This window comes from Ovis canadensis, chromosome 2 (assembly GCF_042477335.2).
Source record: "Ovis canadensis isolate MfBH-ARS-UI-01 breed Bighorn chromosome 2, ARS-UI_OviCan_v2, whole genome shotgun sequence".
Lineage (NCBI taxonomy): Eukaryota > Metazoa > Chordata > Mammalia > Artiodactyla > Bovidae > Ovis > Ovis canadensis.
The window spans coordinates 136,324,994-136,348,815 of record NC_091246.1 but is presented as its reverse complement, the minus strand read 5'-3'; the positions used below and the strand labels follow the sequence as shown (position 1 = coordinate 136,348,815).

Below are 23,822 nucleotides of genomic sequence, written 5' to 3'. Positions count from 1 at the left end.
AGGAAGGAGAACAACCTCTGGGGTGCTGGTAACATTCTCTTATTTGAATAGTGCGCTGATTACACAGGCATCCTCACTCTGAAAAGTCAGTGAGTAGAACATTTGAGCTGCACAGTTTTCTATGTTAGTAATATAGTTCAATAAAAAGTTTTCACTGAAACAATCAATACATAAATAAGTCAAGCCATTTGGATACTTTCATTCATCAACAGTCAGCCCATCTTACACTAAAAAAATGACCTGTAGAGTCTAGTAACTGGCTCAGTAAGAGTTAATGTGGACATTTCCCAACAGATGTACTGCATAACACAAACAGAAACTGCTTAATTCCTGAGGCTCCTGGCAGTATCTCTTCTGTCCTACAGACCAAGGCTATCTTAGGTTTCTCATATCTTAACTTGCGTTGAATATCCCCTACATATAAACTTTCATCATTAAGAAATCGAAACAAAGTTAACTACTTAGTAAGGCTCCTCTTTGGAATGGAAATATAAGACTTGGATGCTATCAATTTTCACTGTGCAGTTGAGAAAAAGGTTCTATTGAAAATTTGCCCAAATAAAATACCGCATATTAACTTTTAGTTTCTGGGATTAATGAATTCATTAAACAATAAATTCTAGAATGATTCTTTAAAGATAACACATGAAAACAAAAAGGTTTCATTTTTATCCTTACTCTTGTAATTTTACCTGGAGAGTCTCAAAAGATTATCAAAATCACAAGGTGACCTTTTAAAAAATTTATGACAATTGGTAGCGTTTGTGAAGCAAAGCTCCCTTTCTTGGCATAATGAAACAGTGGGAATCATGACACCTGTAAGGACAGACAGTGCATTCTGGGCATCAGGTCTGGTGGGGAGAGACACGGTGCTGAGCAGAGACTGCAGGATGGTTTCAACTCCTCTAACCACGGTACTCCAACCCTGGTACGGCTTACCAAGAATCTGATTTGAACTTTCTAAGCCGTTATACCTAAACAAACTTTAAACAATGGAATGCATATAAATTCCTAAAGAACAGAATAATCATCAAATTACAAGGAAAACACATTGTAAACATACATAACGAACACGATTGAAACTACGTTTTTTAAGAAAGCGAACCTTTTCGGCATTTGAGTGAAAGGCAATAGCCATCTCCAGCCTATGCACCCTCTCTTCAGATGCAATCGTAAACTGTTTCCACACTCTGTTCAGCCGGGGAAGCGTATCCCCAGATGATCGAGAGGTGCAGCGCAAAGACTGGCACAGCACCACCGTGGCCTGCAGCAACTGTCTTCCGTAGTCGTAAGTGCTCTGAAGAAGAGAGTGGACACAGAGTCACAACAGAATCCTAAAGAGAGGGACAGGAAAGTGAACAGAAGGACTGCAGCTGCAAGCAAGCAACACTGCTAGTAGTCAATAATGAACGAGCCCACTGGCCCTCTCTACTGCAAGTCGGCGGCCTGTATAAGTAATTAAGGGGGAGCAATACTTCCAGTTAATTTTTATTACGTTTATTTCTTGTTAGGCTTTCCTCTCTTACTCTGCTTTCCTCTCAGTCTGCTCAATTTCACCAGCCCAAAAAACAAAAAGAAAAAAAAAAAAGAAGAAGAAATCAATTAAAAAAAATCTGCTCACCCATTAATTAAAACAAATGGGTGGAAAGGGGCACTTAATATTCCACGTAGGAAACCACACTGTTAACAACATGAACTCAGTAATTAGGGAAAATAAATTAAGATACTATCCACATGAAAAAAAAATCATGTTGTTATAACACTGGCACTGTTGAGATGCAGAAACTAGGGTTTCCAATTTACTGATATTAACTTATACTTCATAGTAACTTTTACAAATGAACGATTACTGCCTTAAAATTACCATAATATATTAATATATCACAAATCAGAGGGAGCTACAGAACCTGTATTCAGGAAAACTTCAACCCTCTCAGATTTATACAGGCTAGTTTTGATTCATCAGCTGACATTTTCTTAGTTCTATATTCCTGGATTAATATAACTAACCTTCTTGGACTTGGAGGGCTAAGTTACATTACAAACATGTAGAAAACCATTTTAACACTGAGCTTGTAGAAAAGGAAGATAAGCAGTTCTGCACCTGTGCAACATCAACAAATTTTCTATGCTTCTCCAGCAGAACTTTCGTTTCCTGAGCGTCATCCCCCAATCTGGTGTGTGTCTTAAGAAGAGCATCCAGAAGTTCACTGAGCCATTCTACTGCCTGAATGAAAATAAGTCACAGTCAACCTGGAGTCATAACTTTTTACCGTGTATATCAAAATACCATATTAATAAAAAGAAAGATTACTCTCATGTGATTAATTAACCTATTTGTTATAACCATAATAGCTTATTTCAGTGCCAAGCTACATGAGTTAATGATCTCTCCTCTTCCTTAAAATTTTTAAAATCTAAAGACAAGACCTATTAAAGACAAGCACTCGTTTAAAATTAACATCACATGATTTATGTTAATAAAATCCATGTGTTTATGTAATATAGATCTTACTGGAATCGCATTACAGACTTAATGTTACAACTGAAAATTCTAAGTTTCTTCTATGTTAAGTTGTAACTATGTTTTTTGATATTGACTATGCAAAATAGCAAACTGTTTATCTAGCTACAAAACCCTCTTGTGGGTTAAAAGGCAATAAACTATACCAGCCTTCATCCTGGGATATAACTGACAACCAAACCATAATAATAAATAATTCCAATTTCTAGCTCAATAGAGCTTTTCATTGAAAAGTAAGTCAAACGAGACCAGTAAGATTACGGGAAATATAAAACTTTATTACTTTAACAGGATAAATGGGAATCTGATTTAATGAATTTACTTAGGACCATGAAAAGAACACTTCTGTTTACAGTTAGGTGAAATCAATTTTCTAAGTAAAGACAAGTACGTAATATGCTTGACTGATCTTTACCTGGGCAGCATCTTCTTCACATTTAAACAACTGTACCATCTGAAGCATCTTTAATCTTCGCACATCTACCATGTCTTCACATCTAATAAACCCAAACACGAATTTAGGGAAACATTTCAGTCTTGTGGATAACTAGTATAACACCACCAATCTGCACAACATATTTTACAGTGTATTAAAATACTTAGTCTTACACTATGGAGACTGTAACTATTTTGTATTGGTTTGCAAGAATTTTAAGGATATCTGTATCTGCGTTCCATTAAAACCTCAAAATACCTGAAAGATACTGAATCACAAACCCTCTTGACTATCGTATGGATTGTACAAAATACTGAAGCAAAGCACAAACACACAAGTACACTAAAGCCTGAAGAAATATTAACTGCCAATTAGCATTAAACAAATTTCGAAGAAAAAAACATAAAGTTTCTAAAATACTAGTTTAGAGAATGATACCCCAAGGAAATAAAAAAATATTAAAACTTTTCATTATATTACATTACCAGAGTAATATCTAATTTTGAATTAAAAGAAAACAATAACTCCCATCTATGCTTCTAAGAAAGAAAAAAAAATTCTGTTGATCTCTGGATAGAAAGAAACACAATTCAGAGTATTTTTAGATTTTAATGGGGTCTCCCTGGATAACATACAGATTAAAATTTTAAGCTGACTTGATCAATTAAGCTCTGATCCATCCCCTTCATGTCCATGCAATTCCGTGTACTTCAGATGGGAAGGAGAGAATCTCACGGCAGTACTGAACACCACTAACAAGCCACCCAGGAGACACTGGGCTCCACTAGAGCTGATATTCTTAAGGAAGCTTGATAACGATAGCTAAGTCATTGTCAAAGGCTACTTTTTTCTTTTTTTCACAAGGATGCCATCAACACAATCTATAACATATTTTTAAAGGGCAATTTGGTTAAATAATCCTACAAGGGACTGAAGAGAAGTGATCATATATATTTTTAAAATCGGAAGCTAAAAGACAAGGTAAGACACATCAATGATGAATATCATATTTAACATATTTTCAGGTGCTGGACAGTGTGCTTGAAAATACAAGACATGGTTTCTACTTATTAAGATGGTCCCACTTGGGAAGATGGACTTTTAAAAAAAACAGTGTGATAAATACTGATGTGGAGCTATACGAGAATAGGGAGGAATAAGTAAAAACTTGCCTAAGAAATCTAAAAAGGCTTCCAAGGATAAGTACCCCAGAGTCTTGAATAATAAGTAGGAATACACTAGGCAGAAAATGAGGGAAGAAGTATTCTAAGTACTCTGGATGCTTGAAACCGCATGATGCCTTCAGGAAAGTGAAAATAAGTGTGTGGTTTTGTAGGAAAGTTAAAGGAGGTAAGATTGTATAGGACTGGATTATGAAGGGTCTCCTACACTGTTCCAAGGAGACTGAACTTCATCTGAGGAAACAGGAAGTAACTGAGAGGGGCTCCCACAAGAAGTTAGGTAGCTGGATGAGCGATTTACAAAGACAGTGCTCATGTACAACAGACTGCAGGGGAGCAAGGAGGGGAGCAGCCAGAGCTAAGACCATGAAAAAAGGGTTCAGAGGCAGCAGAACTCGGGCATCGGAGAAGGCTGTAAGAGACGAGAAAGAGAACGATTTGGGTAAATCCTTTGGATAAATCCCAAGTTTGGTAGCTGATGGTATTTTTAACTGGGACAGGAAACTAAAGGAGAAGAGCCAGTTTTGGAGGACAATGATTCCAATCCATACGAGTTTTAAGCATCGTCTGGGGCACTCGGGTGGATGTGCTCAGTAGGTAAGAGGAATTACAGGTCCAAAGTATAGGGGAGGGATCTGGGTCAGAGCCATAACTACCCAATTATGGTCATACTGAAGAAAGGCATCAAAGCAGTGAGACTGTCTGGGGAGACGACAATGAGTGAGAAGAGGATTTGGCCTCAGAACAGACCCTGAAAGCAGTGAAATTAGCTAGAGGACAAGAAATCAGTGGAGAAAACCAAGAAGAAACAGAGGGCCCAGGAGAATCATAAAAGTGTTTTTAAACTATGTAAAGTTGTCAGGGAGTTTCAAACAGGAAAAAAAAAAAAGTCAGTTGTCCCTAATGGTATTCAGAGTGGTCAAGCAATGTCAGAACCAAAAGTATTCCCTGGATTTTGAGAAAGATGAAGGGTTTATTGACATGTGGCAATTACAGTTACTGATGACATCAATAAGAGCAAGTTCAGTGAAGTGGTGAGGGGAGAGGTCAGACAAAGAAGGGTTGAAAAGTAAACTGGAGACAGTGAGGAAGTATGAATGCAGATTAGATCTTCAATGACAGCTGTCAAGGAGGAGAGCTCAAGGGAGAGAAAGAACGGTTTGAAGAGGAGGTGGTAATTTCACGCAAAGATGAGCACCAGAAAGGACAGAAATGATACGGACCTAACAGACGCAAAGGTATTAAGACGAGGTGGCAAGAATACACAGAAGAACTATACAAAAAAAAATCTTTACGACCCAGACAAACACAATGGTGTGATCACTCACCTAGAGACGTACATCCTGGAGTGTGAAGTCGAATGGGCCTTAGCAAGCATCACTATGAACAAAGCTAGCAGAAGTGATGGAATTCCAGCTGAACTATTCCAGTTCCTAAAAGATGATGCTATGAAAGTGCTGCACTCAATATGCCAGCAAATTTGGAAAACTCAGCAGTGGCCACAGGATTGGACGCAATCAGTTTTCATTCAAATCCCAAAGAAGGGCAATGCCAAAGAATGTCCAAACTACCACACAACTGCACTCATTTCACATGCAAGCAAGGTCATGCTCAAAACTCTCCAAGCAAAGCTTCAACAGTACATGAACCAAGAACTTTCAGATGTACAAGCTGGATTTAGAAAAGGCAGAGGAACCAGAGGTCAAACTGCCAACATCCACTGGATCATAGAAAAAGCAACAGAAAAAAACCTACTTCTGCTTCATTGACTATGCTAAATCCTTTACTGTGCACATCACAACAAACTGTGGAAAATTCTTAAAGTGAACACCAGACTACCTTACCTGTCTCCTGAGAAACCTGTATGCAGGTCAAGAAGGAACAGTTAGAACCAGACACAGAACAACAGACTGGTTTAAAATTGGAAAAGGAGTGCATCAAGGCTGCATACTGTCACCCTGATTATTTAATTTATATACGGATTACATCATGCAAAATATCAGGCTGGATGAAGCATAAGCTGGAATCAAGACTGCTGGGATAAATATTAATAACCTCAGATACACAGATGGCACCACCCTTATGGCAGAAAGCAAAAAGAAACTAAAGAGCCCCATGATGAAGGTAAAAAAGGAGAGTGAAAAAGCTGGCTTAAAACTCAACATTCAAAAAATGAAGGTCATGGCATCTGGTCCCATCACTTCATGGCAAAAAGATGGGGTAACAGTGGAAACAGTGACAGACTTTATTTTCTTGGACTCCACAATCACTCCAGACGGTGACTGTAGCCATGAAATTAAAAGACAGTTGCTCCTTGGAAGAAAAGCTATGACAAACCTAGACACTATATTAAAAAGCAGAGATATGACTTTGCCCACAAAGGTCCGTCTAGTGAAAGCTATGGTGTTTCCAGTAGTCATGTATGAATGTGAGAGTTGGACCATAAAGAAAGCTGAGCGCCAAACAAGTGATGCTGTTGGAGGAGACTCTTCAGAGTCTCTTGGACAAAGCAAGAAGATCAAACCAGTCAATCTTAAAAGGAAATCAACCATGAACGTTCATAGGAATGACTGATGTTGAAGCCGAAACTCCAATACTTTGGCCACCTGACTGACTCTAAGAGCCAATTCACTGGAAAAGGCCCTGATGCTGGGAAAGATACAAGGAGAAGGGGATGACAGAGGTAGAGATGGCTGGACAGCATCACCAGTTCAATGGGCATGAGTTTGAGCAAGCTCTGGGAGATGGTGAAGGACAGGGAAGCCTGGTGTGCAGTAGTTTATGGGATCGCAGAGTTGGACATGACTAGGGACTGAACAATAACAAAGCATTTGAATGAAAGGTAGGGATTAGAGTAAAGAGCAGAACTGACTTAGTGAGGAGACATGGGGATACACAGTTTTGATAAGAGCAGAGCTTTTTCATCCTCCTGATGAAAATAATGAAATGGATAAAGTTTGCAGCTATGAGGATAGAAGGAATTTCTATCTAATGACTGTTTTGTCTGTGATGCAGAGGGAAGTTTCTCTGAGGTTTTGTTGATGCCCTTGAAATTTCTAAGTGTACAAAAATTTCATACAACCATGATAGCCTGTATGTATTAGCATATATTAATTTAATCCTTTATTTTGCAATATTCTGCAACTGTATTGCAAGTTTTCAAAGAACCCTTTACATTTCTAGTTCTACCATATAACAAATGAAGCTAAACATTACCTTACCCAGAATTTACTGTCTAATCCTTCTACAGCAAATATGAGAAAAATGGATGAGTGACAATTTGTGTGAGGTTTAGATGAAGAAACAGATCAACGTATGATAAATTTAATAGCAACTCTAAACTAAATGCAAATGGAAACACCAGATTCTCCAGAGTCTTAAAATACAGACGAGTCACAGGCTATACTGGGGATAAAGAATGTGATGCACTTGAATGGAAATGAAATTTTTATCACTGAGTAAAAAGGCGAAAGGTACCCATCATATGAATGGTCATTATTTGTTAGTACAATTATACCCAATAACCATTACATTTACCAAAAACTTACTACATTCCTACTATGTAACAGGTAAGAATTTCTACTTCGTATGGAAAATATATCAATTTTCATTTTAATAAATATTATGTTGTCTCAGCAAAAATTAACATGAACAGTCAAACTTTGCCTTTGTTTTCTAAGCTGCATGTCTTCCATCACTCCTTGTATGTGGTCCACATTTTCCTTATTCTCAATGGTTACATCCTTTCCATAGGCCCAGGATGCCTGATTGGAGATCTGGTCCAGAAGACCTTGACCTTTTTCACGCAAACCTTGCAATCCTACATCTAAAACAAAAGTTACCAGATTTAATCTCTTAAACAAGAGAAGCTTTCCCTCCCTTAATTAAATCCTCTCAGCAGATACTGTACTTGAATTGCTAGGATAACAGCTTTGTACATTAAACTACTTTGGTCTGGAGCCCTTTGGATATTTCAATCAATAAAACCCATTTAAACGTGGCTCAAATGGGAGCTCCCTCTCATTCAAATTCTCTCTAAAGAGAATTTCTAAAAGGTGAACTTCCGTAGATAACTAATTACTTTTCAAAATTGCAAGTAGAAAGGGTGAGAATTCCTGTCTTGACGAGTAAGATTTTCAATTCTTTCCTTTCTGTTTTTACATAGTTCAGTTTTTAGGAGAACATAAGAGAAGGCAAATGCTTTGTTCAAAAAATATATCAGAGCCACAAGACATTCAAACAGTCAAGCACTGTGTTCTCACTGAAAAGGACACTGAACATTTTGAATATAGGTGCTGTCAGCTTATACTCAACAAGAAGCAACACTTAGGATGTATTTATAAGGCTTTAAATGAAGTATGTATATTGGAATTCCTTTACCATTTTTAAAGGAAAAACACTGCTCAAGAAAACTTGTGACATTTTTGAAATAAATTTCATTTGGCAAATTAGATACTAAACATGTAATGATATCATCCATTAAAATAACAAAGACCATAAGCAAGTAAAATGGCAATACAAGCATGATTTTTCAAACCCATTCCCTCAAGTCCTTTTCAAAATTAATTAAATTGGTTCAACCACATGCCACCATTTTCCACTAAATCGCTGCCTTAAGTTTCTGCTTCCTCTACTCCATTTCCCTTCGCCCAATGTCCCACTCGGTACACACACCCTCCACCCCGCCTCTTCACAGCCACTATTCACTTCTCCCAGTCATGACCTGGGAAACCTCTCTATATTTTCCACCTGTAGTAAAAGTCAGGGCTATGGTGTCAAGTAAGGGTACTAGCTTAATAAAACTGAACCATCCTCTCCTTGGAGAGTATGTAACCTTGGCAATATTCCCTGTTTGGAGAGACAAATGCACAGAACCAAACCGACTATTCTTTTCACAAGGTTAGGATATAGCAACAACAAAGATCACTGCATAAAACACAGTGTGGGGCATACAGGGTTTACCACAGAACACTCCACAGCTAAATACAGTCACGCATGCACTACAGGTAACCGTTGCTAGGGTATGCAAGACACAGCGCTTGTAGATTCAGCTGGGCAAACCAGAGAGGCTGAAGGCCTTATGCCGGAAGGTGACGGACCACCAACGAAAGGTAGTAACTGTGGCATAAATTACACCCTTTAAGGGGATTAAAATCTTTTATACTAATTTTTCCTGTGTTTCCTGTAAATGATTATAATTAGATCAGTATAAGTTGACTTGTCTAACCATGGTGATATTTTTAAAAAAGAACCCTTATGTTTCAGCATTTTTAAAATCTGCTTACCAACACTTTTCAGCTTCTCTTCAAGCAGTTTTAAAGTTTGCTGAATCGATGCTCCATCAGCTGGTGCTACATCTACGCACAACATCCCTAATAAGCCATCCAACTGCTGAGACAACTAAAGCAGAGGGACACCAAAGAGATAACCCTGATATAATCAGCATCTACAGTGTTTAATGATTAATGAGGTTTATAGCTAATGAAGTTAACACGATTATACTTGAAAAAACTCTGCTGTTAAAAGACAAGGACACATAATTAGAATTCACGTTATCTGAAAGACAGAACACAAAGATGCATGCACCAGGAAGACAGTACGTCCAGGTCGGCAGAATGCAGGGGAGTGTTGAAACTTTCATTTCAATCTATGTTATAACACATGAACATCAAAAAACTATCCAAATGAAATCTATCGATTACACTGGGACACTCTATTTAGACAAAAAAAAAGTTTAGTTGCATGCAGAATAGTGTAACATAAAATTAAAAAATAAATAAATAAAAAGTCTATCTCGTTTCCCCCACCAGTAAATTTTACTGTTCCAGAAAAATAATTAAGAGACATGCAAACCTGAAAAAATGATGTGCAGATAAGTACTCAGATAATCTGAAGCAAAGAAAAGCAATCAGAGTAGTCACTTACATCTTGGGCAACACCATGAAATTCAAGAGCTGCTTGTAGCAGATTCTGCCTAAATTCCAGCTGACTGGCCTGTCGATAACAAACATCACTAAGTTGTTGCTGGAGCGACTTCAGTTCCACAAGATCTTCCTCGTCCCCAGCATTTAAGAGTGCTGCAATTTGCTGATTAAGTTCCACATAAACTGCAAACCATTCCTGTAATAGAGACGTTGCAAAGTAAATTAAGGATCAAATCAGCTCCTGAAGAATACACTGCATTCTACAGTATCTCCAGATATACTAAGTAACATATATGAGTTTTTTTAAATCAAAATAATTTGAGGACAAAAAGTCCCAGCATTCAAACGCTTTCACTGAGATCCCTGGAATAACTCCTGCCAACAGCAAAATCTATTTCCTCACGGCTGGGCTCTACATGTTTCCCTCTCTCTCCTGCTCTCTGTGAAACCCATCATGCTCAGAGAGAGCAGTGAGCCCTGCTGGTCTGCTGACTGCTGCTGCTGTGTCCACAGGTGACTGGCCACAAGCCTGGAGGTGAGGGAGATGGCTGCCTCACTCCTCACTCCTATTTCCAAACCATTTCTTCCATCCTCTCAAAACCCACATCTCCTGCGAAGTGCATGTTGTTGGACTCCATTCTGCCAGCCTTTCCTGCTGCGTGCCCTCATCTCAGTCGGCAGACTTCTCAGCCTTCCTGTCAGCGTCAGCCTTCTTCCTGACTTTCACCATGCAGACATCCGACCAACACTGCACTCTTAGTTCCCTGACGCCCTCCCTCACTTCCACCTATCCTGCCCTCAGCTACGCCTCAGCTACCTACTCCAGCAGACACAAAATCTGTTATTAATATCATGTACTACGTACAGCCCCCTCTCTGACCACCAGTTACTGACTCTCCCATTCACACCCTTTAGTACGCCGGCTCCTGCAGCCCCATGCGGCTCACCCATCCACTGACCTCAGCACGTTCTCAGCTTATGAGACTAGCACTCAAGAGCCTCCTGTCCTCACTTCTGCACTGTGTCAGGGGCTATAACCACTCCCAGGGCACAGCCTATGCTCATGCCATACTCTGCTTCCTCCATCAGATTCACCTGTCAGCAATGAAGGCCACATGCAGGAAAACCTTTGGATAAAATTCAGCATCCATTCATGACAGAGTTTCCAGAAACTCTACTCAACACTCTATAATGGTCTGCATGGGAAAATAAACTTAAAAAGAGTAGATATATGTATATGTATAACTGATTCAATTTGTTGTACAGCAGAAACTAACACATTGTAAATCAAGTACAATAAAAATATTTTTAAAGACCTACTTTTGAAACAAGCCAAAAAAACCCCACAAAAAACCCTCAACAAATTACTAGCAAGCCAAATCCAATACTTTAAGCAGATCGTACACTGTTGTCAAGTGGCATTTATCCCAGGGGTGCAAGGATTTTTCAGTATCCACAAATCAATCAGTACGATTCATCACATCAACAAATTAAAAAATAAAAACTGTATGATCACCTCAATTGATGCAGAAAATTCTTTTGACCAAAGTTCAATATCCATTTATGATTAAAAAAAAAAAAAAAACTCTAGGAACTAGGCATAGAGGGGATAAACCTCAACATAATAAAGACCACAAAGGAAAAACCCAGAGCTAACATCATATTCAATGGTGAAAAGCTGAAAGCACTTCCTCTAAGATCAAGAACAAGACAAGGATGCTCATTCTCACTGCTCTTATTCAGCAAAGTTTTGGAAGTCCTAGCCATAGCAATCAGAGAAGAAAAAAAAAATAAAAGAATCCAGATTGGAAAAGAAGTAGTAAAAGTGTCACATTTTGCAGATGACATGATACTTTACACACAATATCCTAAAGACACCACCAGAAAACCACTAGAGCTCATCACCAAATTTGGTAAAGTTGAAAGATATGAAACTGTTTGCACTTGGGTATAGATCAAGGCTGAAGATACTAATTTGCAAAGTATTAGCCAACAGATGTTATTTAAAGGCATGGGACTAGATGAAATTATCCAAACACAAAGAGCATTAGTTCAGAAGAAAAGAGCCTTTGGAAAGCTGAACCCTGGGTCACTCCTAAATTCAGAGGGCAATGAGAGGAAAGAGATTGAGCAGAAGAGGCCAAAAAGGAGCTGTGTGTTTCAGGAAAGAAGTAGAAAAGGAGGGAGAAGTGGTCACCTTTACTAAAATTTACTGAGAGGTCCAATAGGATAAGGACTGAAATTCTGAGAGAGTGGGAAGGACATAAATCCTGATCAGAGTTAGTTAAAAAAAGAATGGGAATTGAGAAGATAAAGTATGGCCAAAGGGAAGGTTTTTTAAATGTTAATTTATATTAATTTATATATTATTTATTATATTAATTTATATTAAAATGCACATATCTTGAGCATATATTTTGTTTTCAATGTAAAATACAGTATTTGTACACTGACAGAAATACTCCAGCTGATAACAGAGAAGATCATTGCAAAAGCAAAGCCTTGCACAAGCAACACAGTCTGTAGACTGTAGTGGAGTGGTTCAGATATAGTTCCTTCATTATTTTGCAGGGAGGGCAAAGCAACAAAGATCTATCAATAAATAAATCAATAATGCCAAGGTCGAGAAAACCTGTTTCATATGGCTGTCGCTTGTATCTGTGGGGGACTGGTGCAGGGGTTCCAAAATCTACGGATGCTTAAGCCTCATTCTTGGCTCTCCATATCTGAGAATGTGGCACCCGTGGATACAGAGAAATAACTATATATATCCATATATATAAACACAAATATAAATAAATATATACACACACATAAATATATGTAAATATATATCACATATATACTTTATTCAAAATGCTCCTTCCTAGGAAAAAAGGGAACATAAAATTCCTGCAACCTTAGATGAACAGGCTACATTCAGTTCAGTTATGGTCGTTCTTTGGTCTACCTCTCAAAAACATTTAACTGCATAGAAAATGGTTATTTCATAGCCCTTCCACCCCCAAACAAATATATACATGAAACAAAAACAAACCACCACCAAGATATGGGATTTGGAATAAGACAGTAGGTAAGAATCGATCTTGGGGGTTCAAATACTAGAAGAGAGGTAATCATCAGGATGAAAAGCTAAAATTAGGTTTAAGATTGGAATGAAATACTTTAAAATTATTTTAAATCGTTATTATCATATACTCATTTCCTACACTTCAATATTTTTCAGTTGTGCTTACCTAGTATTCAAAAAATCAAGAAAACCCGTTATTGACAGTCCTTGATAAAGAACTACATATTCAGTTCAGTCGCTCAGTCGTGTCCGACTCTGTGCGGCGCTATGTTGCACCACCAAGGCCTCACTGTCGTCCATCACCAACTCCCGGAGTTCACCCAAACTCATGTCCATTGAGTCAGTGATGCCATCCAGCCATCTCATCCTCTGTTGTCCCCTTCTCCTCCTGCCCCCAATCCCTCCCACCATCAGAGTCTTTTTCAATGAGTCAACTCTTCGCATGACATGGCCAAAGTATCGGAGTTTCAGCTTTAGCATCATTCCTTCCAATGAACACGCAGGAGTGATCTCCTTTAAAATGGACTGGCTGGATCAAGGACTCTCAAGAGTCTTCTCCAACACCACAGTTCAAAAGCATCAATTCTTCAGTGCTCAGCTTTCTTCACAGTCCAACTCTCACATCCATACATGAACACAGGAAAAACCATAGCCTTGACTAGACGGATCTTTTCAGCAAAGTAATGTCTCTGCTTTTGAATATACTATCTAGGTTGGTCATAACTTTCCTTCCAAGGAGTAAGAGTCTTTTAATTTCATGGCTGCAATCACCATCTTCAGTGATTTTGGAGCCCCCCAAAATAAAGTCTGACATTTTCCCACTGTTTCCCCACCTATTTCCCATGAAGTGATGTGACCAGATAACATGTTCTTAGTTTTCTGAATGCTGAGCTTTAAGCCAACTTTTTCACTCTCCTCTTTCACTTTCATCAAGAGGCTTCTTAGTTCCTCTTCACTTTCTGCCATAAGGGTGGTGTCATCTGCATATCTGAGGTTATTGATATTTCTCCCATCAATCTTGATTCCAGCTTGTGTTTCTTCCAGTCCAGCATTTCTCATGATGTACTCTACACAGAAGTTAAATAAGCAGGGTGACAATATACAGCCTTGACATACTCCTTTTCCTATTTGGAACCAGTCTGTTGTTCCATGTCCAATACTAACTGTTGCTTTCTGACCTGCATACAGGTTTCTCAAGAGGAAGGTCAGGTGATCCGGTATTCTCATCTCTTTCAGAATTTTCCATAGTTTCTTGTGATCCACACAGTCAAAGGCTTTGGCATAGTCAATAAAGCAGAAGATGTTTTTCTGGAACTCTCTTGCTTTTCCCATGATCCAGCGGATGTTGGCAATTTGACCTCTGGTTCCTCTGCCTTTTCCAAAACCAGCTTGAACATCTGGAAGTTCACGGTTCACATACTGTTGAAGCCTGGTTTGGAGAATTTTGAGCATTACTTTGCTAGCGTGTGAGATGAGTGCAATTGTGCGGTAGTTTGAGAATTCTTTGGCCTTGCCTTTCTTTGAGATTGGAATGAAAACTGACCTTATCCAGTCCTGTGGCCACTGCTGACTTTTCCAAATTTGCTGGCATATTGTGTGCAGCACTTTCACAGCATCATCTTTCAGGATTTGAAATAACTCAACTGGAATTCCATCACCTCCACTAGCTTTGTTCGTAGTGATGCTTTCTAAGGCCCACCTGACTTCACATTCCAGATGTCTGGCTCTAGGTGAGTGATCAGATCACACCATCGTGATTATCTTGGTCGTGAAGATCTTTTTTGTACAATTCTTCTCTGTATTGTTGCCACCTCTTCTTAATATCTTCTGCTTCTGTTAGGTCCAGACCATTTCTGTCCTTTATCGAGCCCATCTTTGCATGAAATGTTCTCTTGGTATCTCTAATTTTCTTGAAGAGATCTCTAGTCTTTCCCATTCTGTTGTTTGCCTCTATTTCTTTGCACTGATCGCTGAGGAAGGCTTTCATATTTCTTCTTGCTATTCTTTGGAACTCTGCATTCAGACGCTTCTCTCTCTCCTTTTCTCCTTTGCTTTTTACTTCTCTTCTTTTCACAGCTATTTGTAAGGCCTCCCCAGACAACCATTTTGCTTTTTTGCATTTCTTTTCCTTGTGGATGGTCTTGATCTCTGTCTCCTGTACAATGTCACAAACCTCTGTCCATAGTTTATCAGGCACTCTGTCTATCAGATCTAGTCCCTTAAATCTATTTCTCACTTTTACTGTATAACCATAGGAATTTGATTCAGGTCATACCTGAATGGTTTAGTGGTTTTCCCTACTTTCTTCAATTTAAGTCTGGATTTGGCAATAAGGAGTTCATGATCTGAGCCACAGTCAGCTCCCAGTCTTGCTTTTGCTGACTGTATAGAGTGCCTCCATCTTTGGCAGCAAAGAATATAATCAATCTGATTTCAGTGTTCACCACCTGGTGATGTCCATGTGTAGAGTCTTCTCTTGTGTTGTTGGAAGAGGGTGTTTGCTATGACCAGTGCGTTCTCTTGGCAAAACTCTATTAGCCTTTGCCCTCCTTCATTCTGTACTCCAAGGCCAAATTTGCCTGTTACTCCAGGTGTTTCTTGACTTCCTACTTTTGCATTCCAGTCCCCTATAATGAAAAGGACATCTTTTTTGGGTGTTAGTTCTAAAGGTCTTGTAGGTCTTCATAAAACCGTTCAACTTCAGGTTCTTCAGTGTTACTGGTTGGGGCATAGACTTGGATTACTGTTATATTGAATGGTTTGCCTTGGAGATGAACAGAGATCATTCTGTTATTTTTGAGATTGCATCTAAGTACTGCATTTTGGACTCTTTTGTTGACCATGATGGCTACTCCATGTCTTCTAAGGGATTTTTGCCCACAGTAGTAGATATAATGGTCATCTGAGTGTAACTCACCCATTCCAGTCCATTTTAGTCGCTGATCCTAGAATGTTGATGTTCACTCTTGCCATCTTCCTGTTTGACCACTTTCAATTTGCCTTGATTCATGGACCTAACATTCCAGGTTCATATGAATATTGCTCTTTACAACATCGGACCTTGCTTCTATCACCAGTCACATCCACAGCTGGGTATTGTTTTTTCTTTGGCTCCATCCCTTCATTCTTTCTGGAGTTATGTCTCCACTGATCACCCGTAGCAATATTGGGCACCTACTGACCTGGGGAGTTCATCTTTCAGTGTCCTAACTTTTTGCCTTTTCATACTGTTCATGGCGTTCTCAAGGTAAAAATACTGAAGTGGTTTGCCATTCCCTTCTCCACTGGACCACTTTCTGTCATATTAGTAGGATTTTACTACTAATATTAGTAGTTATTTAACATTTGCTACTAATAAGATTGAACTACATATTAGCAGGATTTTGATTTTCCATATATTAGTACTGAAAATTCTTATTGATTTGGGATTGTTTTAGTTTATTTCTGAATTATGTTTTTATAAAGAATCTAAAATTTAGTATTTAACAGATTGCTTGAACCCAAACTGGCATATTAAAAGTTTCTCCAATTTTTACCCATATTAAGCAATCAATATACTAGAAACCTGTCAGTTTCAGAAGACCTGAACAATTCCAATATAAGCTTTAATGTGCTGACTTTTATTTACCAAGAGAAAAGAAAATTTTTAATATTAGAACGTCTTAAACGTCATAAGCTAATGTGTGCATCTTGCATCAACCAACCTGTTCTCAAGGTGACAATGCAGCGCCACCTATTGGTTAAAACACTGCAATTCAAGTTTTGCTCTTTATCTAAGGATTTTTTTTCCTTAGTATTTTCGATCTCTGGTTGGTTGACTCCTCAGAAGCATGTGGAACCTGTGAATACGGAAGGGCCCACAGTATATATATTGTCTTTGCAATGTTCCTAATTAGTACATGAAAGCGACGTAAAAATAAAATTCTATAATTGAAAAATCTAAATATTTGCAGATGAAACCACCCTTATGGCAGAAAGTGAAGAAGAACTAAAGTGAAAGTGAAAGACAAGAGTGAAAAAGTTGGCTTAAAGCTCAACATTCAGAAAACTAAGATCTTCACATCTGGTCCCATCACTTCATGGCATATAGATGGGGAAGCGGTGGAAACTTGGCTGACTTTATTTTTTGGGGCTCCAACATCACTGCAGACGGTGACTGCAGCCATGAAATTAAAAGATGCTTACTCCTTGGAAGGAAAGTTATGACCAACCTAGACAGCATATTCAAAAGCAGAGACACTTTGCCAACAAAGGTCCGTCTAGTCAAGGTTATGGTTTTTCCAGTAGTCATGTATGGATGTGAGATTTGGACTGTAAAGAAATCTGAGCACCAAAGAATTGATGCTTTTGAACTGTGGTGTTGAAGAAGACTCTTGAGAGTCCCTTGGACTGCAAGGAGATCCAACCAGTCCATCCTAAAGGAGATCAGTCCTGGGTGTTCAATGGAAGGACTGATGTTGAAGCTGAAACTCCAATACTTTGGCTACCTGATGCAAAGAGCTGACTCATTTGCAAAGACCCTGATGCTGGGAAAGATTGAGGACAGGAGGAGAAGGGGACGACAGAGGATGAGGTGGTTGGATGGCATCACTGACTCAATGGATATGAGTTTGGGTAAACTGCAGGAGTTGGTGATGGACAGGGAGGCCCAGTGTGCTGCGGTTCATGGGGTCACAAACAGTTGGACACGACTGTGCAACTGAATTGAATGGAACTATTTTATGCATTTCATAGGTTCCAACATGATTTTTTTCCTTTTATGCTGAAGAAAAAATGTTCCATGATTTGTATTTAACTTACAGCTCCTATTCCTGAGATAATACTTTTAAAATTGAAGACTACAGATGAAGGTTCTATTTATGTTCTATCCCTCTTTCTTCTGTTACTGTAGTTTTTACAATTTCACATGAACTATGTTTCTAAACTGAAAACCAAAACCAAACATCTAATGAATATGAACACAGTGGTCAAGTGCTATCAATGTACTTGATAACCATACTGTACTTTATGACCATAAACCAAAGTATATGGCAACCTGTCACTCAGGACCACACAGGCTATAAATCATCACTGACGACAACGCTGTAACTTGCAGAGGAAAGAGCATCTCACACTGTGCTGGCTCTCGATCTCTTCATGCTTCTGCTGTAGGGCTTGGGAAGCCCGGATGGAGTCTCCAATTCCCCACTGGGCTCTCAGCTGCTCTGATCCAGGCCCTTCAAGCCAATTCACAACCTATGAATGGAAGTTGAGATGAAATTTTAAAATGACCAAAAACTTTTCAAGCTTTCATTCTAACTGGCTTACCCCTCCCAAAGTCTCTCAAGTAATTTTAATTCAAATTCTTTACACTGTTTTATTGAAAATTGTATTTTATTGCATATAGTAAATGTTCCGTTCGGAACTATAAAGCTGTAACGGGACAACTTTCCCAAACTTAAGTTTGATAAAATGTACACTAGAGCATCTTAGGCTTTCAGCTACCTGATTATCTGCCAGGTTAAAAAAATCTGGGATGCTCCCATAAGATAGGATTAAAAACTAACTTATGATGGTAAGAAAATCAGAGAACTACAGGATTTAAAATTGGAAGGGCCATCAATAATGACATTTGTGAAATTTTAAGATTAAGTGACTTGTTCAAGGTACTAGAACTCATTATTTAGTAACTAAGAGTCACATGTCTTCTTGACTCATCATCTAGTTCTTTCCAAAGTACTAAAAAAACAGAATGAATTAACTGATAGAAAGTAAAATATTTTTCTCACTTTGAAAATTAAAAACAGTAGAATTATACTACTGCAATACACTCTAGGGGTCTGAAAGACCATCTAAAGTCCCATGGGCACCAAGTCTACTCAGAAAGATGTAGGGAGGGGACCACAGTTTGCCAAAAGAGCAGTGTTGGGTGTTTCTCTTTTGCTAAGTCCTTGAAACAGTCTATCAGTTCAGGAGATGAGCTCCATATGGGATAGATATGGGAGACACTCTATTAAAACCTCACACCACACAAGTGTCATGCCCATTGTAAAAGCCACTGAGATCAAAGATGTGCAAAGTTATGCCTTCCATCAAGCTATTAACAGATCTTCCAATCCAGATCCAGAATAATTTTTATTACAAGCAATGTTGCTGACATAACACAACTGACACTGTAATTTTCATCAAGTTTTCAAGAGAACAGAGGTAGACAGTTAAGATCAAAATCTCATGCAGAAGAAGAAGATCAAATTTGCATGCAGAAGAAAACTGGGTTTTGCTTACTCTACCCACAAACATATATACTCTAAAACTACATAGACACAGTGAAGTAATTCTAACAGGAAAAAATAGTACCCAGCTCTACCAAGCTAAATTATTATTTAGTAAGCTAAATTCAAAACAGAAATTCAACAACAGATATATGGTTATGTCCTAAATCTTAACTTAGCATAGCTCCCCAGAAATGAATAAGGATATCTCTGCAAAGAGTCAAACATGCTTAAGAGCTGAGCAGGCATACACACACGCACGCACATACACACACATACAGCCAAGTAATACCAGAGACTCAGTGAGACAGGCTTATCTTAGCACAGGCCTATAGTGCATTCCATAGCTACTACCAGGTTAATATGGATTTATTTTAAAATCTAAGAATTTATGTAGTTTTAATAATTATATAAAAGCACCACATCATACCTGCCTCCTGAGAAACCTGTATGCAGGTCAAGAAGCAATAGTCAGAGCAGACATGGAACAACGGACTGGTTCAAAATTGGGAAAGGAGTAACGTCAAGGCTGTATATTGTCACCCTACTTATTTAACTTATATGCAGAGTACATCATGTGAAATGCCAAGCTAGATGAAGCTCAAGTTGTAATCAAGACCAGTAACCTCAGATATGCAGATGACACCACCCTTGCGGCAGAACATGAAGAGGAACTAAAGCGACCCTTGATGAAGGTGAAAGAGGAGAGTGAAGAAGCTGGCTTACAACTCAACATTCACCAAACAAAGATCATGGCATCCGGTCCCATCACTTCATGGGAAAGAGATAAAAATGGAAAACAGTGACAGATTTTATTTTCTTGGGACTCCAAAATCACTGAGGATGGTGACTGAAGCCATGAAATTAAAAGACACTTGCTCCTTGCAAGAAAAGCTGTGGCAAATCTAGACAGGGTATTAAAAGGCAGAGACATCACTTTGCCCAATAGGTCCATGCAGTTAAAGCTATGCTTTTTCCAGTAGTCAGATGCATATGTGAGAGTTGGACCATAAAGAAGGCTGAGTGCTGAAGAAGTGACGCTTCTGAACTGTGGTCCTAGAGAAGACTCTTGAGAGTCCCCTGGACAGCATGGAGATCAAACCAGTCAATCCTAAAGGAAGTCAGTCCTGAATATTCATTGGAAGGACTGATGCTGAAGCTCCAATACTCTGACCACCTGATGTGAAGAGCTGATTCATTGGAAAAGCCCCTGACACTGGGAAAGACTGAAGGCAGGAGAAGAGGATGAGATGGTTGGATGGCATCACCGACTCAATGGACATGAGTTTAAGCAAACTCCAGGATATAGTGAAGGACAGGGAAGCCTGGCGTGCTGCAGTCCATGGGATCGCAAAGAGTCAGACACAACTGAGCGACTGAACAATAACGACAACCTCAACCTGACGACTAGTCATGTGTATTTCCTTTCATTAATTTTTCACATGTATTTCATTTTCATGTGTTACTCCAGATTTAAGTGCTGTAGTTGATTCTCACAGAATACAAGTAATTTCTCTCTTGGGTTTTTCACTTTCATGTGGCTATAGTTGTTATAATTTTCAGTGTCTCTAAACCTCTTTCTTAAGGAGGCCAACCTCCTTGCCTGCCTCACCCTCTTGCTCTCTCATTTGTCCAACCAAACCATCCAATCAACCAACAAACAGTAAGAGCTAAGCAGGTAATGTCCTACATCAAATAACTATTACACCTGTTTTCACAGCTCCAGTTCTCTGTTGAGCGTCTAAGTAATTTAAACATGAATATTATACAGCAGTTATACAACAGAATTTTTCTCCAATCCTCTATTGTTTTCTTAGAAAATGTTTTCAATGACATCCTGGGTCCAATGATCTTATAATGTTAATGGCTAATATATATTATAAAATTATTCTCTAAAACACTTCTGCATGAAACATTCAAGTCATGAAAGTTTTAATTGAAAATAAACCTTCACAACATATATATACTATTGCTTTAATTTGTTTATAATTTTTATTTTCTGAGATTCTTAGTGCAATTTATTGAGAAACATCTACACAGGAGCTCTGGGAGAAATAGTATCTAACAACCAAAATATTTTTTGCCATTTCGAAAAAACTCTTGCAATGGGGTTCTTGCCCTCAGTCTACTTCAACTTTAATGGAAGAGATGAGATGGGTAAATAGTCAAGCAAAATAATGTAGCAATGATTACATTTAATTTGAAATCATTTATGTTTATTACAAAACTGGGTTAGAGATGGTAACTAAGAAAAAAACTAGTGAAGAGCATAAAAATGTTGGTAAGTTCCTAGGTGTATGATACTAAGTTGACTAAAATTACGGTAAAGTTTTCTGGAAACAAAGGAGATGTGATTTACTTTTTGATTTTATATTTTTTTAGCATAGATTGGTTTAAAAAAAAAAAAAAGAGTGAGACTTACTGTTTGTTAACAACCAGAGGGGAAAAGCAAAACAACATACTAAATAAAAATCTTTTCATGTGGACTGAATACTCCTCTTTGTTGAAATCTCTCTCCCAGTGTGGTTCTGAGTAGCATTCGGGATGCAATGTGGCTAGCTGGCATGTCTTACGATGTCATATGATGCCATGGAGAGTGGGCCCTTGCCTATGCGTCACCATTCCCTCCTTTAACTGAGCCCACCCTGTACATTCAGTGCTCTAGGGTGCCACGCTCTCTCACTGCTGCTGCTGCTGCTAAGTCACTTCAGTCGTGTCTGACTCTGTGCAAACCCACAGACTCCGCCATCCCTGGGATTCTCCAGGCAAGAACACTGGAGTGGGTTGCCATTTCCTTCTCCAATGCATGAAAGTGAAAAGTGAAAGTGAAGTCACTCAGTCGTGTCCGACTCTTTGCGATCCCATGGACTGCAGCCCACCAGGCTCCTCCGTCCATGGGATTTTCCAGGCAAGAGTACTGGAGCAGGGTGCCATCGCCTTCTCCGATGCTCTGTCACTAGTCTTGCTTTAATATGGGCTGTCCTGCTGCCTGAAATCTTTGAGCCCCTTCTCTTCCTGACCTCTTTTTCATCTTTCAAGATTCATCTCATGCTGATGATTTTGGTCTTACATTTTCTACTGAATGGTTTATTTTTCTTTTGATCTATTTTTTTTTAATGAGTTGTTTTTCATTTCCAAGGGCCTGGATGCTTCTGATTTGTCTGAACTTGCACTGTTAATTTCTGGATGTCAAACAAATCCAAATAAAAACAACATTCTTGTGATTACTCTTGTCATTTCTTTTGAATTTTGAAACTTCCTACATAATAAGAATATTTTAAAAGCATTATTATAAATTACACATTTTAAAGTTATAATTTGGAGCAATATTCTCAAGGCAAAATCCCTCAGAGTCATTTTTTTGCTCCTTTTTTTTCTCTTACATCCTGCGTATCTGATACCCTTAGAATCCTGTTGTTTTGACTTTCAAAATAAAACTGCATCTAAGCCTGCTTCAGGCCTTACCGATATCCCTGTGGTAACCTCCCAGCCAGGCTTTCTGTTTCTGGTTTTGAACTCTACATAGCTGACTACTGCTTTTAAAATACTTCCACCAAGTTCAAAACAGAAACCTCCTCAGGTGTGTTTCTAAATATTAGAATAAATAAATTGTGAATGCCATTCTTTCGGGATTTATCTTTTGGTGCCTATCCCCTTTTTTGTCCTAGTATCTTAAATATTAATATATTCATAGCTTCCACCTTTTCTACAAGGTTTTAGCACCAGAGAGCAAAAACTCAAAAACAAAAGAGGTTTAAGTATTATTTTTGACTCACTGGAATAACTCACTGCCATGATTTTCTTTGTTAAATTCATGCTTTCAGAGTCCTAAATTCATCTGCAAACCCCTGGCAGCAGATGCTCTTTAGAATACAATGTTCCTCAACATCTCCACTTTCTCTGCTTCAGTCTTTTGTATGAGCTGGTTTTGAAGGGGCAGGGGACTAGGTTCCTGTTTGTGTCCACCAGCCTATGCAAAGTATCACTCTTTCATGAGAGACAGATAAGCAGTTTGGCCTGGAGAAAGCACTGAACATGACTCTGAAATCTGAAGTCTGGCTCTGCCCCTAAGAGGTAAAAGACTCTGGTCCATCACATTTAAGATGTGTCAATGCTACCTACTGTACAGGACTGTTGTCCCGATTACAATCATTATACATAAGATACTTGAGCACAGAGGATGGTATGAATAGTGTTAGTCTCTTTGCTTTTCTCACTTGTTCTGAAGGAAGAAGTTCCTTCTGTTTATCACTCTTCATAAACATTGTCTCACATCTACATTTTTACAATAAAATCCATGTATTTCTTAAGCAAATCCCTGAACTGTTTTATTCTATGCTTTTATTTTTTTTCCCATTTATTTAGGTCTTCTTTATTTTTTCGTGTTTTTTTTTTTTTTTTTTTTTTTTTTTACTTTACAATACTGTACTGGTTTT

General features: G+C 38.5%; 1 protein-coding gene across 3 annotated transcripts in view; it reads right to left on the bottom strand.

Moving 5' to 3' along the window:
* Positions 1-23,822, bottom strand: part of SESTD1 (SEC14 and spectrin domain containing 1) — a 139,186-nt gene that overhangs the window by 4,934 nt on the left and 110,430 nt on the right. For all 3 annotated transcript variants that reach the window (XM_069577065.1, XM_069577067.1, XM_069577066.1), the window contains exons 10-16: positions 18,248-18,370; positions 10,067-10,261; positions 9,427-9,541; positions 7,808-7,967; positions 2,940-3,021; positions 2,105-2,227; positions 1,106-1,297 (exon numbers count right to left, since the gene is read on the bottom strand). In XM_069577065.1, coding sequence (XP_069433166.1) covers positions 1,106-1,297; positions 2,105-2,227; positions 2,940-3,021; positions 7,808-7,967; positions 9,427-9,541; positions 10,067-10,261; positions 18,248-18,370 — 990 coding nt within the window. The remainder of the gene's footprint in view (positions 1-1,105; positions 1,298-2,104; positions 2,228-2,939; positions 3,022-7,807; positions 7,968-9,426; positions 9,542-10,066; positions 10,262-18,247; positions 18,371-23,822) is intronic.